Here is a 16,609-nt window from a genome sequence, read left to right as displayed (position 1 = left end):
CTTAGAATGACAAAAAAGTTGTAATTAAACTAGAATTCAAAGAATTTTATTTGTATAAATAGTAATTTTGGATCACATAGAATTTCAAATAGAAATATAAAATCACAAATATATACATATATATATATATATATATATATATATATATATAATATGTGAGATTCACTTTGGGATTGTATTTATGAAGTCGCAAACCCTTGATTAATGGCTATGTAATTAATCTACCGTTTTTAATTATTTACGCTGTACGATACAGCTTTTCATGATAAAAGGTCCAAGAGAGAGAGAGAAAGTCATTGAACTTTGTTTATGAAGTTGTACCCAAAAATCAGTAATTGTCTTACAAAGTATTGAAGCAGTGAATGAACTAAAGTATGGAACTCAATATTACAATTAAAAAAAATATCAATTGAAATAATTACATAACATTATTGTCATTGAATACAAATTTTGACATCACATTTCCTCTGAAACGAATGAAGAATAGAGGCATAATATTTTTAAAAAATCTTAAATTATTTAAAAAATTTTAAATAAATTTTTATATTTTTATTTTGAGTAAAATAAGTTTTTATGATTAATGATTGATTTAATCAAAATATCATTTATCATTTTATATCGCATGATGCTGATGTGATATGTTAATATATTATAATTGAGGATGATGTAGTATGTTAATATATTATAATTGATTATGATATGATATGCTAATTTGATATTATAATTAAACCATGTGGTGTTTTTCATTATTCACATTAACGTCATGTGGATATAAATTGATAAGTGATATTTTGATTAATGATAATTAGTTAATCATTAGTTATAAGGGTTTATTTGACTTAAAATAAAAATCTAAAAATATGATTGAATGCAATAAAATAATAAATATTTATTTAAATTTTTATATGTATATGTATATGTATATATATGTGTATATATATATGTATATATATCCTACTCACAGCCACAGCCATCTTTAATTGCCCATGAGAGATTACTGTCCTTGAAAGTACATACTAAATAAAAATTTTATATTTGAAAATTTAGGTAATTTACATGGTATTTGTTTTAAAGATTTTAAAACTTTTAAGCTTTTTTCTTTACTTTTTCTGAAGAAAAGTTTTTTTTAGCTCTGTTTTTTTCTTTTTGCTGTTAGTGGTTGGCAGCTTGTGATTTACAGATATTGAGAACTATAGAGTAATAGTTTATAAAATATAATTCTTTGATTAAAATAGATATATAATGAAATATACAAGAACAAAAAGATTTTAAAAAGTAAGGAAAAGAAAAAGGCATCAGAAAACATTTATATTATTAATAATATTTAAAAATGTGGCTTTCAAAAAAATTTAAAAAGTTAATATTATTTTTTGACATAATATTTAAAAAAAATCCCTAAACTATTCAATAAAATTCAACTAAGCTTTTATTCTTTTATTGTATTCAATTAAACCATGATATATTTATTTGAGTTAAATAAATCATTATAATTAATGATTGATTAATTGTTGTTAATAAAAATATCACGTGATATGTCATAATGGATGATAACATGATATATTGATATGACATGATAATATAATCATGTGTCATTTTCACTTTTTATGTCAACGTTATGTAGATATAAAATTATAAGAGGAATTTAGATTAATGATAATTAGTTAACTATTAATTATAAGGATTTATTTGATTCAAAATAAAAATATTAAAACTTGATTTAAAGTAATAAAAAATAAAAAATTATTTAAATTTCTTTTAATTATTAAAGAATTTTTTCAAATATTGTGTCTATCTTTTCTATATATAAAGATTTTGAACTATACAATGGGACATAAGTCTCTCCTCCTATCACTTGTATTAAAATTTGAATTCAAAAAACCTCCGAGACAGAATATTAAGTTTGCAGAGAAAAAAAAGTTACTATTAAATTATAATGATGGCAAAATATGAGATCTCACCGGGCAGAAAAAGGCAATCATGTGAAGTTGTAAATAGGGATTATTTGCAAGTGATAATAATTTTAATTATTTTATATTTTTGTTAAAGATCGGCAGGTAGATAATCCAGTCCTTTTCAGGAGAAATATCTGCGTCACACCGACGGGCAATGGTTGAAAATGGTGAGCAGTACAATGTCTGATTTAATCTATTGTAAGATATCTTCAATGTGAGGTTCGTACAATTTCTATGGTCACACTTCTTGTGGATGTTAAAGAAAAAAGTAATGATACTGGAGTGGCCCAATGGCACGTATATATATCTATGCTAGTTCTGGTTCTTATATCAAATAAAAGGAAATTATGGTATTTGAGCATTTAGTTCATTGATTGGTATAAAATTTTTTACTTAAAAAATATTATTTTTCTTTCAATAAAAAACAAAACAAAAAAAAATCATAAAAATAATTGATTATGATTTCATTTATTATTTTCACATGTTGCTATCCGTATTGCTGCTTTAAGCTAGTAAAAAACCTAGCTTTAAGCAAGCCTGGTAATAATAATTAGGGAAATTTATATTGACATACATATGCATGCATAAGTAATTATTGTCACACTGCCTACATATTGTGGTTTGATTTTATATGTATTGATGTTTTCGTGGTTGGTTTCACTTACATATATCGTGTAAATTGAAGAGGTGGTAAATCAAATATCACATTCATCCCAACTAATAAAACAATCATAATTTAATTGTTTAAATAGAAAACTAGATGCTAACAAACTTGATCATAAAATCATAGAGGGACAGGGTGGAGGAACTTAATTAGGAGTTAGGACTCATGTAAACCCCTTTGCATATACATAGCTCATCTCGTCTTATACAGTGTTATTAATTTCTTTTGTTTTCTACCCCTATGTGTAAAAAAAAAAAAAATCTATATGGCAAAGACGAACAATTGCCAAGAAAGAAAGATTAATAAAGTCTGGAAGTAGTAATTTGTTCACGTACTTCAAATCCATCAAACCAAAAAGATTGGAACCATCCATTGTTCCATATTCTGACATGGAGGAATCGAGGTTCTTTCAAGCAAAGAGAGAATGCTAATGGATTGGTCCAATGTCCCCCACTTCCGAAACCCCTACACAAAATACACAAACTAAACTGTAAATTGTCTAGGCTCCATTTACCATAAATATGTTGATCATACAAGGAACTTCCCGTAGAATTCCAAGCATAACTATAGTTTTACTCGAGTAAGTATCCAGGTTTATCATTATACTATGATTTAATATTAAATTTTGGTCGCTTTTTTTTTTTTTTAAATTTATCATTATAAATATTTCCATTGGATTGAATTTCATTATTGTACTTTTATTTTAGAAAAAATAGGAATAATATTTTTTTAATTTCTAGATAAATCTACTGTATTTGTAACAAACTAATGTTGCTCAAAAAAAAAAAAGAAAAGAAAAAATAACTAATGGGATGGAGCTTTAAGTACAGATGCCACAATAAATTTTGAAAGTCATTAGCTGGATGATATGATAGTAACTTTCTGCCAACTAGAATTATTAGGATTCCAATCTTTATTTTTCTTTATTGAAGAAAGGAGTTATAATGAGGAAAGGGCAAGTGTTAACTGCAAATTTGAAAGTTGGGGGAGGGCGGCAGTGTTCGGCTTGAATCATGAAGGGCAGACAAAAATTCAGGAGAAAAAAGAAAAAAAAGAAAGTAAAATCTCTTCCAGAAATGATTACAGCCTCCTTGAAAGTGACTAATCCTGCTTCCTTCACCTTTAGAAAAGCTGCCTGGAGGAAAAACAGTAATCAGGTTTTAGTTGGCTGTCATTTACATTACAGTTTTGCTAATTACTAAATCCAAACAAATAATCCATTTTTACCCCAGAGTTAACTCATCACAACCTTCTTTTTCATCAAGGGAAAGGGAGGAGTGAAAGAGAAAAGGTCACGTGAGGAAGGGGGTGAGGTCACGTGGAAGAGAGGTATGGCCTGCTGCATATATATATATATATATATATATATATATATATATATTCATGCAAATTACTGTGTGATATGAATAATGACTGTTTGTTTTCTTGTGGGGGGGATGTTTTTTTGTTTCTGTCCAAATGCCTGTGTTTATGTGTGTGTGGGCTCGAAGTCTCGACCATTTGTGATTGGGTCAGCTCTTTTCTCTATCTTTTTTTTTTTCTTTTAATTTCTCTCTCTCTCTCATTCTCTCAAAGAATACTGTAGAGTGAGCTTTATAAGCTAGACTCGCCTCAACCTTACCTGCTCAAGGTGGGGGTCAATGAAACAACAAGACCAAGAAAAAAAAGCTCAAGGGAGCCCAAGAGCAGAAATAAAGAGAAAAGCTAAAAAAAAAAAGCCTTAAAGCTTAAAGAAAGCTGATAGCAGAAAGCAATAGCTTTTCTTCTTCATGTTCCCCCCTCCCTACCTTTCTCTCTCTAAGCAAACCTTCCTTTCTATCTTTCTCTCTCTGCCCATTTTCCTCTTGTGTTATCAGTAAAGCTGAATTCCCACCTCGCACTATTCCAACTCCACCACCTGTACAGCTAAAGATTGATTGATTTGTTATTCACTTCAACTCACACACAGACACACCACCAACAACAATCTCCAACATATAGTCTACCGAGAAACACCAATAACAATATGTTGGACAACACTCCTACTTCTGCCCTTCCATCTTCCTCCTCTGATCCTCTCACTCCCTTGGAAAATGGGGCCACCCAGAAAAGAAAAAGAAAGCCAGCAGGCACCCCAGGTTAACTGAAGCTATTTACAAATATAATACCCTATTATTATTCATCATGTTGTTTTTTTCCCTTCCTCTTAATTCAATTGACTTCTGATATACATATATTTTTACGTTTGTCAATACAGATCCGGATGCGGAGGTGGTGTCTTTATCTCCAAAAACGCTGCTCGAATCAGACAGATATGTTTGTGAGATCTGCAACCAGGGATTTCAAAGAGACCAGAACCTTCAAATGCATAGGAGAAGGCACAAGGTGCCTTGGAAGTTGCTGAAAAGGGAAACGCAAGAGGTGAAGAAGAGGGTATTTGTTTGCCCTGAGCCAAGCTGCTTGCACCATGACCCTTGCCATGCCCTGGGAGATCTGGTTGGCATAAAGAAACATTTCAGGAGGAAGCATAGCAATCAGAAACAGTGGGTTTGCGAGAAGTGCTCTAAAGGATATGCTGTTCAGTCTGATTACAAGGCTCATCTCAAGACTTGTGGCACAAGAGGCCATTCTTGTGACTGTGGCCGTGTTTTTTCCAGGTCAGTTTTCCCTTGTTTGAAACCTCAAGCAACTACTCTTTATTAAAATTTTCTTTTCTCTTTGTTTTCGATTAGATTTTCAATAACAATCCACACGTTTTTCTTTCTTTTTCTTTTTATCGTATGTAATTATGATTGCTTTACTTTTTTCATTCAAACCCTAAAAATACCCACAAAAGTTATCCTAAAGAGAAAAACCCCGTAACCTTGATTTTTGTAAGTTTCACACTGATAAGTATTCGCTTGTTCTTGTTGGGTTTCTCACAATCCTCTTTCCCAAAACTAAACAAAACGAAATTATTCAAAATCCAAGAATGATTTCCTCTACAGCACAAAATGACCTCATGTTTCCATTTGCTTGTGATCTAGGCTTAGCCAATAAAAATTTAAGGGCAGTGCGTTTTCCTATTCCCGATAACAGGTTTTTTGTTTGGCCTAATGTAAACCCAATTACCCGTAACGCAAAACAGTCATTGCACACACAGAAGACCTCAGACCCCAGTTCATTTTTTTTGTAATTTAATATTGTAAACGTAGTCACATAATCCATACTATAGATACTTAAATCAATTTTATATTGCTTTGTTCCTTGCTAACCCTACATAAACATGACTTGATTGCTTCCTTGACTTAGTTTGTATCCTCCAACATGATTATTAAAAACACCAGGAACAATCCAAATCCTCATCTAACATAATCTAATAGTATTATCTCTTTTTTTGAATCATTCTTTTGGTCTTTGTCGTTTCAGGGTGGAGAGTTTCATTGAGCACCAAGATGCTTGCACTGTTCGGCGAGTTCAACCTGAATTGCAGGCGCTGCAGCCTGCCTGCTCCTCTCGAACGGCTTCAAGTACTAGTCCATCAAGCGATGCCAACTTTAGCATAGGCCCGTTGCCTGGGTTGCCGTTGCCAAAATCAACTGAGCCTATTTTCTTGTACAGTCATGCGTCTACTTTTGACCACCAGCACCAACTGCAACACAATCTTGAACTTCAGCTTCTACCATCATCAAGCACTCACTCGTCGCGTAATTCAGATGAGAATTACGCGACTCGTTTGAAGTTATCAATAGGATCAAGTGACTGCGGTGAAAAGAGAGAAGCAAACAAGCTTAGTTTGGATACATGTAGAGAAAAAAGTGCCAGTGAAACGGCATTGGAAGCTACAAGGTTGAAAGAGTTTGCTAGTGAGCAGCTAAAGTTGGCTATGGCCGAGAAGGCCTACGCTGAAAAGGCTAGACAAGAAGCAAAGAGGCAGATAGAGATGGCTGAGCTTGAGTTTGCTAGTGCTAAGAGGATAAGGCAACAAGCGCAAGGTGAACTCGAAAAGGCTCAAGTTCTGAAAGATCAGGCGACAAAGAAGATAAGTACTACTATCATGCAGATCACTTGTCAAGCTTGCAAGCATCAATTCCAAACATCGACAGCTGCGGTTCCAGCTGATGAGACCTCACTCGCTATGAGTTACATGTCCTCAGCCACAACAGAAGGGGAAGGAGAGTGACGGCGAGTTGATCAAGCAATGAAAATGATCAATCCTTAGCCCTTAAATCTCTTTGTTTTTGATCTGCATGTTTCGTTTTTCTTTGCTATGTCAAGTAGTTCTGACCAATATCATGGCTTTGGTTAAAAAAAAAGAAAAAAAAAGGTATCTGTAAGCAGTTTTTGAATTGATTTAGTATATCTTCATTTGTTTAATTGAACGTAGATGATGCAATTTAATGGTATGCAGTGAAGTGCAATATGCCAATATCTATATACATGAGATTCTGAGATGATTAATCATAATGCGTTGGGATGCCATGTGAATGTTTTAAACATCCCTGTACTCGAATTTTTATCTCCGGAGTTGGCAGGAAAGAAGAAAAGGATCCCCACTGATTTTATTGCGTGAAGTTGTGGAAAGGAGGAGCTATTTTTTCAGGTTTTCGGCTGCTAATTAATTCCTTCCAATAATCGGGAGAGTAGATTATCCTTTAGATTATAGGCCCCGAAAGAATATATTATACATCACTAGCCTACCTATTACTTATGCTGAATAATCCTATGTTAGGCCTGCCACTTTAAAACCCCAGGTAGGAGTAGTAACTCCATGAATTGAATACTGTTCTGCCCTTTTGGTCTGTGACCGTTAGTTGAAATGTAATTACATTCTTTTCTTTTTGATGGGTTTTTCCATATGCTTCTTCAATAAAAAAAAAAAAAAGAGTAATCATGACAAAAAAAAAAAAACCAGAAAGACAGGCTCCCAAAAATTGTAAGTTTATAACAAAGGGTGTTGGATATTATCATTGTTCCATCTTTTATTTTTCCCTAATTTAGCCAGTTGATGTTGCTTTCATTTATGCCGTAAGCATTAAAATAATGAGAACAGAAAAAGAAAGGAAAAGGAGCTCAAAAAATGGCTGTTAGATTTAAGCATCTGTATTTTGAAAGGTAATGCATGCTAAGTTAAGAAAGGACCCTGTCTTAATGAAGTATAAATGAATGGACACATGGATTATGAAGCTCCTCTCTTGTAGTTGTAGGGATTATTACATTTCTTGGGACCATTTTAGCTGGAAAATAGGAAGAACCATTCAAAGATGCTGCCCATAGATTCAACCCAAATTCAATGTTAGAGAGAAAAGAAGTGGTATGTAAGTGTGGGGGGAGTCGAGAGAGAGAGAGAGAGAGAGAGAGAGAGAGGAAGGAAAAGGAATGTCATTTTCATTGCATTTGTGTCCTTTTAAATGCTTATAAAAACACCATGTTTTTCAGTGCCACAGTTGAAATGGTTATAGGCAGGCAATAGTCCTTCTCAAACATAAACAACACACACAATCACATAAAAACACACACTCTCTCTCACACTTTATCAGAATCAGATGAGGTTGCAGAGCCAGCAGCTAGCAGAGGGACACAGTGCCTTTTTCATTAAATTCTAGAGCAAAAAAAATAAATGACTACCAGTTGAAGAACTCCTATTTCTTTTTCTCTCTTGTTTTTTTTCCCTTTTTCTCTTCTTTTGCTTCTACTATAATACACTAAAATATGAAAAGAAGAAAAAGACTAAATAAAACAACAAAAGGACTATCTATCAGTTTGATTTTTCTTTCACAAGTTCAACCAAAGCAAAGGTGAAAGACAGAGTGAAGGTGCACCAAAAAGGGTTTCCAGTTCTCTCTTTCCTTTTCTTTGCTTTCCTTTCTTTTCTTTTTTTTTTTTTTTGTTTTTGTTTTTGGTTTTGGTTTGGCAGTCTTGGGACCACGTGCTCCTCTTTCCCCACCTTTTAATGCAGCTTCCTCTTTTTGTCTATTGGATAGCTCTGAATGGCACTTACGTTATTTTCAATTGCTTTAGGGTATGGTTTGAAACAGCTCAAACACTTATGTCCTCTAAAGAGAAAAGGAAGGACTAATACATTACATTGCCACAGCATCCTAATAATTAAATAACTTTCATGCAATGGAGAGGAAAGATAAGTAAAGAGAGGTATGTGATGTAACTATTGCAAAAGCAAGAAATTCATCAAGGCTTTCCCCTTAATATATTAAAATATTTGTTTTTGAGGAAGGACCGCCGGGGTCATTGTCAGGATGGAAAGAAGTAAACGAGGGGTGAAACAAAGTACTGCTCCTTTGCCAGCCAAAGAAAAGGTGAAAACTTAATAATATATATATAAAAAAACCTACTTAAATAGTATTATTTCTTCAGAAAAGTTGGGGAAAAAAAGTAGCTTTGTCTCCATGTCCTAATCTCGATTGATAGCATATAAAATCTTTCCCACATGGAATGCAGGAATGGGAGGCGATGGACGAGGCCTACTACTATTAGAATAAGTGTGCATCATCAATGTATTGATATTATACACACCCCATGCACACACTATCAGACAAACACATCCTCATCTCTATTCCACTTCCTTCTTAATTGTAATGATGGGGATACATGAGATTTTCATTACCCCATATTTTCTTATCAAAGGTTTTTAGGTAAAGTTCTCCACATTTTCAATTAAAAAAGTATTTTTATATTAATATCTTTTAAAAAATAAAAATAATTATTTACAAATATGATAATATCTGGAACCAAGTTGAAAAATTTTTCATCTAAAGCTTTGATTTGAATCGGATTGTAAGTAAGATATATTTATCCTTGAGTCAAACATTCCAGTAAAAATATTTTTAATTAAAAGTTTCACAAACTTTGCTTAAATCTTACCCTAAAATTTAAAGACAAGCCTTTCAAAAATTGATTAGCTTAAACATAATTATCTTTCAACTTAACTTACTAATTAATTGGTATGTCAAAATCTATGTAGGAAATTTCAAACATTTTTGTATGGGTGTTACCTTTGGCGGACTATTTCAAACAAGGCCATCATGACTCAACGGAAACATTTGAAACCAGTAAAACAGGTACCCCAAGCAAAAGTTCCTTTATAGCATTGTGCTTCGAGGGTAGGAATGGGCCTAAAGCAATGGGCTTTAGTCCAGAGCAAAAAAAAAAAGTTTGGGCCTAAAACGTTAAAAACTTTCTACTTTGTCCTGACATATAATATTCATGCACATTCTTTTCAAATTATTAAATTCCATTTTGTTTTACGTATACATTTCAAAACAACAATAGAAATAATTATTAGTCAAAATACTTGGGAAGCCCCTAGACTCATACATTTTGTAGTCTCTGTACTCAAAATCGTAACATTTTAATCTCTTAATTTTGAAAATTACTTCAATTTAGTCATTTTCTTTAACGGCATCCAATTTTACCGTTAAAAGAATAACATTAACATTAATTGCATACCGTTAAAAGGATAACGTCAGTATTGACATCATTGCTAACGTGGCACCTTTTGATGACGTGGCATCTACATGATGATGTGATGAAGTGGCAATGCCACGTGGCACTAACATGCTAACATCCTAGTGTCACGTGCTAGATCCAAAATTTTTCAAAAAACATTTTTTATACCTCGTCATAAGAATTAAATTGAACAAAAATATATAATATAGGGATTAAATTGAACAAAGTTGAGATATTGAGGAACTAAATTGAAAAACATATTTGAAAAATGTAAATCTTTTAATAGATGATTAATAAGCTAAATATTTAAGTGTAAAAGATTTATGGTGTTAAAAAATATATATAAATATTTTCTTATTTGATTATTTGATTCTAAGATATGTACATTAATTTATCTTTTTTTTTTTTGCAAAAATTAAGTTTAAATTCTCCTTTTATAAAAAAATTTCAAAAAAATTTTCATACCTAAAGTCAAATTTAGATGAATAACTTACATTATGTTGGAATAAAATAATATAAAACAACTAAATAAATTTTTTTTCTTCTATTTATAATAGTATAAAAGTTTGAAATTTATTTGATTTAATTTTTAACTTGAGTTGAATTCAAATTAACAAAATAAATTAATTTAGTTACAACTTTCACAATTTACAAATAACTATTCTTTTAGAATTATTCAACCTTTACCTAATTTATCTTTTATTTAAATTTACTCAAAATTTATTATAAAACGATTTTATCTAACTTCAAACACCACAATTAAATTCTGCTAAATTTAAATTTAAATTATTAATTTGGATCTATAAAAAATGTGTAAATACAAAATAAATTATACAAATATTTACAATTATATTTAACTCTATAAACCATAAACACAGTCTTTAATCAAGAAAATTTCAACCTAAAAAATATAACCTGAAATATTAAATAAAATAAAAACATAAAAAATAAATAAATAATTGAAGGGTGAAGTAACTCAGATTTTATGTTGTAATAAGAAGTTTATAATATCCAAATTAAGCAAGCTAGAACGAAAAATTATTTTTATAATCATTGCTAACTTCATATTTCCTTTCTTCATTATTTTAAAAGAAAAACTAAATCAATTTATTTTGCTAATTTGAGTTCAGCTCAAGTTAAACTAAGTCAAATAAATTTTAAATTTTTGTACTATTATAAATAAAAGAAAAAAGTTTATTTAGTCTTTGTATATTATTTTATTCTAACACAATGTACACTATTCATCTAAATTTGACTTTAGGTATGAATTTTTTTAAAAAATTGTTTTATAAAATTAGAATTCAAAACTTAATTTTTGTAAAAAAAAAAATTAATGTATATATTCTAAAATCAAATAATCAAGTAAATATATATATATTTTAACACCATAAATTTTTTATGCTTAGATATTTGGCTTATTAATCATCCGCTTAAAGATTTATATTTTTTTAATATTTTTTCAATTTAATCCCTCAACATCTCAATTTTGTTCAATTTAATCCCTATATTATATATTTTTGTTTAATTTAGTTCTTATGATGTGGCATAAATTTTTTTTTTTGAAAAATTTTGGATCTACCACGTGACACTGACATGTCAGCATGCTAGTGCCATGTCAGCATTGCCATGCCATCATAGTAGTGTCATGTGGCATTGCCATATCATCACGTTGGTGCCACGTGGCATGTCGAGTCATCATGTAGGTGTCATGTCATCAAAATGTGCCATGTCAGCACTGACGTCGATGCTGACGTCATTCTTTTAAAGGTAAAATTAGATGCTGTTAGAGGAAATGATTAAATTGAAGCAGTTCCCAAAATTACAAAACTAAAATGTTACGATTTTGAGTATAGGGATTAAATTAAACAAAATACATGAGTACAGGGATTTATCAAGTATTTTGACCAATAATTATTAGTAGTGAATAATCTTTCATAGCATCATAATTTATCATATCTACTTAAGTTGTAAAGTAAAACATAAGAAAAAAAAAAGAAAATATAACAAATTATAGCTTTATATTGTCAGTTAAAAAGAAAACATGGAACCACATTTAATCTTTACATACATATATATATGAATATGTATAACATAAGTTTTTTATAACAATCTTTTTTTACTCTTATGCTGTTAACGTTGGTTCTGCTCAACTCAACAAGCACAAAATAAGGTTATCTTCGTGATGAGTGCAACAGGAAGAGGAAAATCTAAACTTTCCGTTGACCTTGCAACTCATTTTCTTGGGGAAATCATCAATTCGAATAAGATCCATGTTTTGACAAGGCTTGACAAAATTACAAACAAATTAAGTGGCGATGGGAGACTCTTGTGGGGTGCCACAACACTTGTTAGGGATTACGGATCCTGAAAAAGATTCTACCATGGATGACTTTTTCCGTCATGCATTGAAAGCCATTGATACTATTATGAAGAATGACCACATCCCAATCATTGCTGGCAAGTTGAATTCTTATTTGGAGAAGCTTGTGCAGGATCAAAATTTTAAGTTTTGAGAAAATCATGACTTGTTTTAATTGGATGGATGCCTCGAACACGTAGGAAAATGATTGATCAGATGGTAATGACCGGTCTTGTGGCGGAAGTTCACGCAAGTTTGTTCCTGGAGCAGGTTATGTCAGAAAGAGTAGGAAAACAGCGCAGAATGAGAGAATAGGGATATTCACATATCTCAAAAATAGGGAAAAGTCTGTACAAGGTTTATATACAAAGATTCTGTACATAGCTAAAAGGAAAAACAAGCCATTAAGGCATAACTATCTAATCATTACATTAACTAATTTTTGAAATCAATCTGTATATAAACGGTGCAGCTTTGACTTCTTTTCCTTTTATTGAAATGTTGCGTATTGGTCTTCTCTTCTTCCTTTTTATCCCATTTTATTGAAACGGTGCGCTGGGGTCTTCTTCTTGTGACTGTTTTCCTTTCAACCCGATCTCCTCTGCTCAAGTTAGTCACTTATTCAGCTTTTCAATCTTCAAGTGTAAGTTCAATACTCCCCCTCAAGAGGAACGGTGAACATTGTGAATGTTCATCTTGCTCAGGAGCCTGTAAAACTGATTTGGCTGTAAGGCCTTTGTGAGAATGTCTGCAATCTGTAAATTGGTTGAAGTATGCCTTCGTTTTATCAAACCTGTGAGGATCTTTTCCCTGATGAAATGGCAGTCCACTTCTATATGTTTAGTCCTCTCGTGAAATACTGGATTCTTGCTAATGTGTATAGCTGATTGACTATCTGAATAAAGATTCATTGCTTCACAATGTTTGACTCCAAAATCTTTTAGTAAACTCTTGATCCAAATCATCTCACAACATACTGAAGCCATTGATCTATACTCTGCCTCAGCTGAACTTCTTGCAACTACTGATTGTTTTTTCGATTTCCAACTCACCAGTGAGTCTCCAATGAAGATACAGAACCCAGTAACTGACTTTCTAGTGTCGGGACACCCTGCCCAATCACTATCAGCATATCCTGATATCTTCAGAGTAGATTTTGACTTCATCAATATTCTTTGCCCTGATGATCCTTTTAAATATTTCAATACCCTGTGAGCTGCAGTTAAATGTTCTTTTCCTGGTTTATCCATGAACTGAGATAGGACCTGCACAACATAACAAATATCTGGTCTGCTAAAAGTCAAATATATCAGCTTTCAATCAGTTTCCTATAATTTGTGGGATCTGACAACATATCTTCATTTTCAATTCTGGAGAGTCTGTGACTATAGTTGATTAGTGTACTCACTGGTTTAGCTCCAAGAAGTCCATTTTCCTCTAAAAGATCGAGAGTGTATTTCCTTTGACATATGGATATACTTTCAGGAGATTTAGCAATTTCCAATCCCAAGAAATATTTAATTGTCCCCAAATCCTTGAGTTTGAAAAGAGAGTCAAGAAATTCCTTGACTTCGTTTGACTCCTGAATGGATGTACTTCCAAGTAAAATGTCATCTACATAAACAAGCAATGCTATGAAATTTTCATCATTTGTCTTCTTAGTGAACAATGAATGATCTGAACCTGACTGTTGAAAACCATACTTTAGAATGGCTTCAGAGAATTTTGCATTCCATTGCCTAGATGCCTGCTTTAAACCATATAAAGACTTGTGCAGCTTGCAGACTAGTCTACCATTTCCTGCATACTCCCCTTTAACAGAATACCCTTCAGGTAAATCCATGTATACTTCTTCCTCTAGGTCGCCATTTAGAAAAGCATTATTTATATCTAATTGAGACAAATGCCAATCATATGCTGCTTCAAGTGCAAAAAATATTCTCACTGTCGATTGCTTTGCTACAGGACTGAACGTTTCTTGATAATCAAACCTTGCTACCTGATTATATCCTTTGGCAACTAGGCATGCTTTGAATCTTTCTACATCACCGTTTGCATTTAGTTTGATCCTGTACACCCACCTGCAGCCAACTATATGACAATTTGAAGGTAGATGTACAACAGTCCATGTACCATTATCCTCCAAAGCTTGCAATTCAAAAGCCATGGCTTCTCTCCAATGAGAATGATTCACAGCTTGATGATAAGAAACAGGTTCTTGTATATGTGACAGTGAAGTAGTAAATGATTTATGTGAAGAAGAAAGTCTTTGAGCTGACAGGTATTTAGCAATTGGATGTGAAGTGACATTGTTGCTTGAGGATGGTAAATATGTATAGTAGGCTTCTAAGTACTTTGGTTGATGTCTGATTCTTGAGCTTTTTCTTACAGGTATAGAGACATTTTCATTGTTGACTGGCTCAGATATGTTTTCAGGCTGGCTGGTGCTATCTGCAGTAGGCAGATTGCTGGCTGGTGATGAATTAGGTGAGAAATCATTGACATTTGAATTGGTATGATTTAATTATGGTGAAACAGGTTCAAGTTGCTCTAACTCAACTTGATCATGGTTTTAAGGTTGATCAACAGTAGGGTTATAATTGGAATTATGAAAATATAAGTCATGCATAGTAGGTGTTTGATGAAATGCTGGTGGTTGCTGATCATACTGTTTAATGTGAAATGGAAATGCTTGCTCATAAAAATTCACATTTCTTGATGTCAGGACTTTGTTAGCATCAATATCATAAACTTTATAACCCTTCATATTACTTGGATAACCTAGAAAAATGCATTTAGCTGCCCTTTTGTCTAGTTTTCTTTTATTTTGTGTTAATGTGGACACAAAACACAAACACTCGAATATCTTTAAATGATCATATGAAGGCTGTTTATGATGCAAAAGTTCATATGGTGACTTATTGTGAAGAATTCTACTTGGTACTCTGTTAATAATATGTACTGCTATTAGGACAGCATCTCCCCAAAAATGCATAGGTATGTTTGACTGATGCATCAGGCCTCTTGCAACTACCAAAATGTGTTGATGTTTTCTCTCAACAATTCCATTTTGTTGATGAGCTTCAACACATGACAATTGATGAATTATGCCATTATTTGCAAAGAAATTCAGTAAACCTAATTCTTTGGCATTATCTGTCCTCAAACATTTAATTGCAGGATTAAACTGTTTTTGAACAAAGGTATTGAAAGCAGGAATGGCTGTAGAGGTTTCAGACTTAGTTTTCATTAAGAAAACCCATGTAAATCTTGTAAAATCTTCAACAATAGTTAGAAAATATCGTTGAGCAGACAAGGTTGGATTCTCATAAGGCCCCCAAATGTCAACATGCATCAATTCAAATGGAATTTTTGTATTTTGAACATGTACTGGGAAAGGTAATTTTCTCTGCTTAGCCAAAGGACAGATTTCACAAAGCAATTCTTTAGAACATTTGACATCTGCACAATGTTGGTGAATTACATTTATTCTTTCAAAAGGAGCATGACCAAGTCTGAAGTGCCATAAATCAAAAACTTTATGTCCTGTATTACAAACATTAACTGACAAAGTGAAAGGTAACTTGACAAGTTTATCAAAGCAAAATTCTGACAATTCTTGTTCATCTTTCTTAGGTTCCATGATATATAACCCTGAAGAGGCCCTAGCTACACCAATCACTGTCTATGAAGGGGTGTCCTGAACAACACAGTATTTGTTAATAAAGAAAACACATGTATTTTCCATTTTGGTAAGCTGTCCTATTGAGATCAAATTAAATCTAAAACTTGGAACACAAAGAACATTATGCAGTGTTAATAGTGATGTCAATTTGACAACTCCTATATGTGTGATAATGGCTATTTTGTTATTAGGCAGTTGAACAAAACTATCACTGACAAGCCTAGCTGAAATGAAATTATCTAGGGAATAAGTAATATGATCTGATGCTCTTGAGTCCATAATCTAGAAATTTGATTTTATCATGTAAGCATTAACATTTTTTAAGTTGGGAGGCATGGCATTGACAGTATTGAAGCATGAATAGCCTGAAATTATACCTGCAAAGGCTGAATTGATCAGTGAAGGGTTTGTCTGCGAGGTGTTTGATGAATTGTTTTTACCATCAGAGTTTGCTAAACCATTCTCACTTAAGAGCTCCATTAGTCTACCGACTTGCTGCTTAATGATGGATAATTGAGACATAG

At 32.3% G+C, this 16,609-nt stretch overlaps 1 protein-coding gene and 1 long non-coding RNA gene across 2 annotated transcripts; both read left to right on the top strand.

The window, feature by feature from the left end:
* The first annotated feature begins 4,157 nt into the window (after positions 1-4,157).
* Positions 4,158-7,056, top strand: LOC18609980 (zinc finger protein SHOOT GRAVITROPISM 5-like). The gene is made up of 3 exons (XM_007045370.3): positions 4,158-4,733; positions 4,853-5,252; positions 6,004-7,056. The coding sequence occupies exons 1-3, from the start codon at positions 4,622-4,624 to the stop codon at positions 6,755-6,757; spliced, it is 1,266 nt and encodes a 421-aa protein (XP_007045432.3). The 5' UTR covers positions 4,158-4,621; the 3' UTR covers positions 6,758-7,056.
* A 7,106-nt stretch (positions 7,057-14,162) lies between these two features.
* Positions 14,163-16,240, top strand: LOC148764341 (uncharacterized). Its single transcript, XR_016024696.1, has 4 exons — positions 14,163-14,233; positions 14,366-14,681; positions 14,792-14,887; positions 16,037-16,240. It is a non-coding gene; the product is annotated as an uncharacterized LOC148764341 (long non-coding RNA).
* The last annotated feature ends 369 nt before the right edge of the window (positions 16,241-16,609 follow it).

Source organism: Theobroma cacao, chromosome 2, assembly GCF_053813885.1.
Source record: "Theobroma cacao isolate CCN51 chromosome 2, ASM5381388v1, whole genome shotgun sequence".
Taxonomy (NCBI): domain Eukaryota; kingdom Viridiplantae; phylum Streptophyta; class Magnoliopsida; order Malvales; family Malvaceae; genus Theobroma; species Theobroma cacao.
This window is presented reverse-complemented; position numbering and strand designations above follow the sequence as displayed.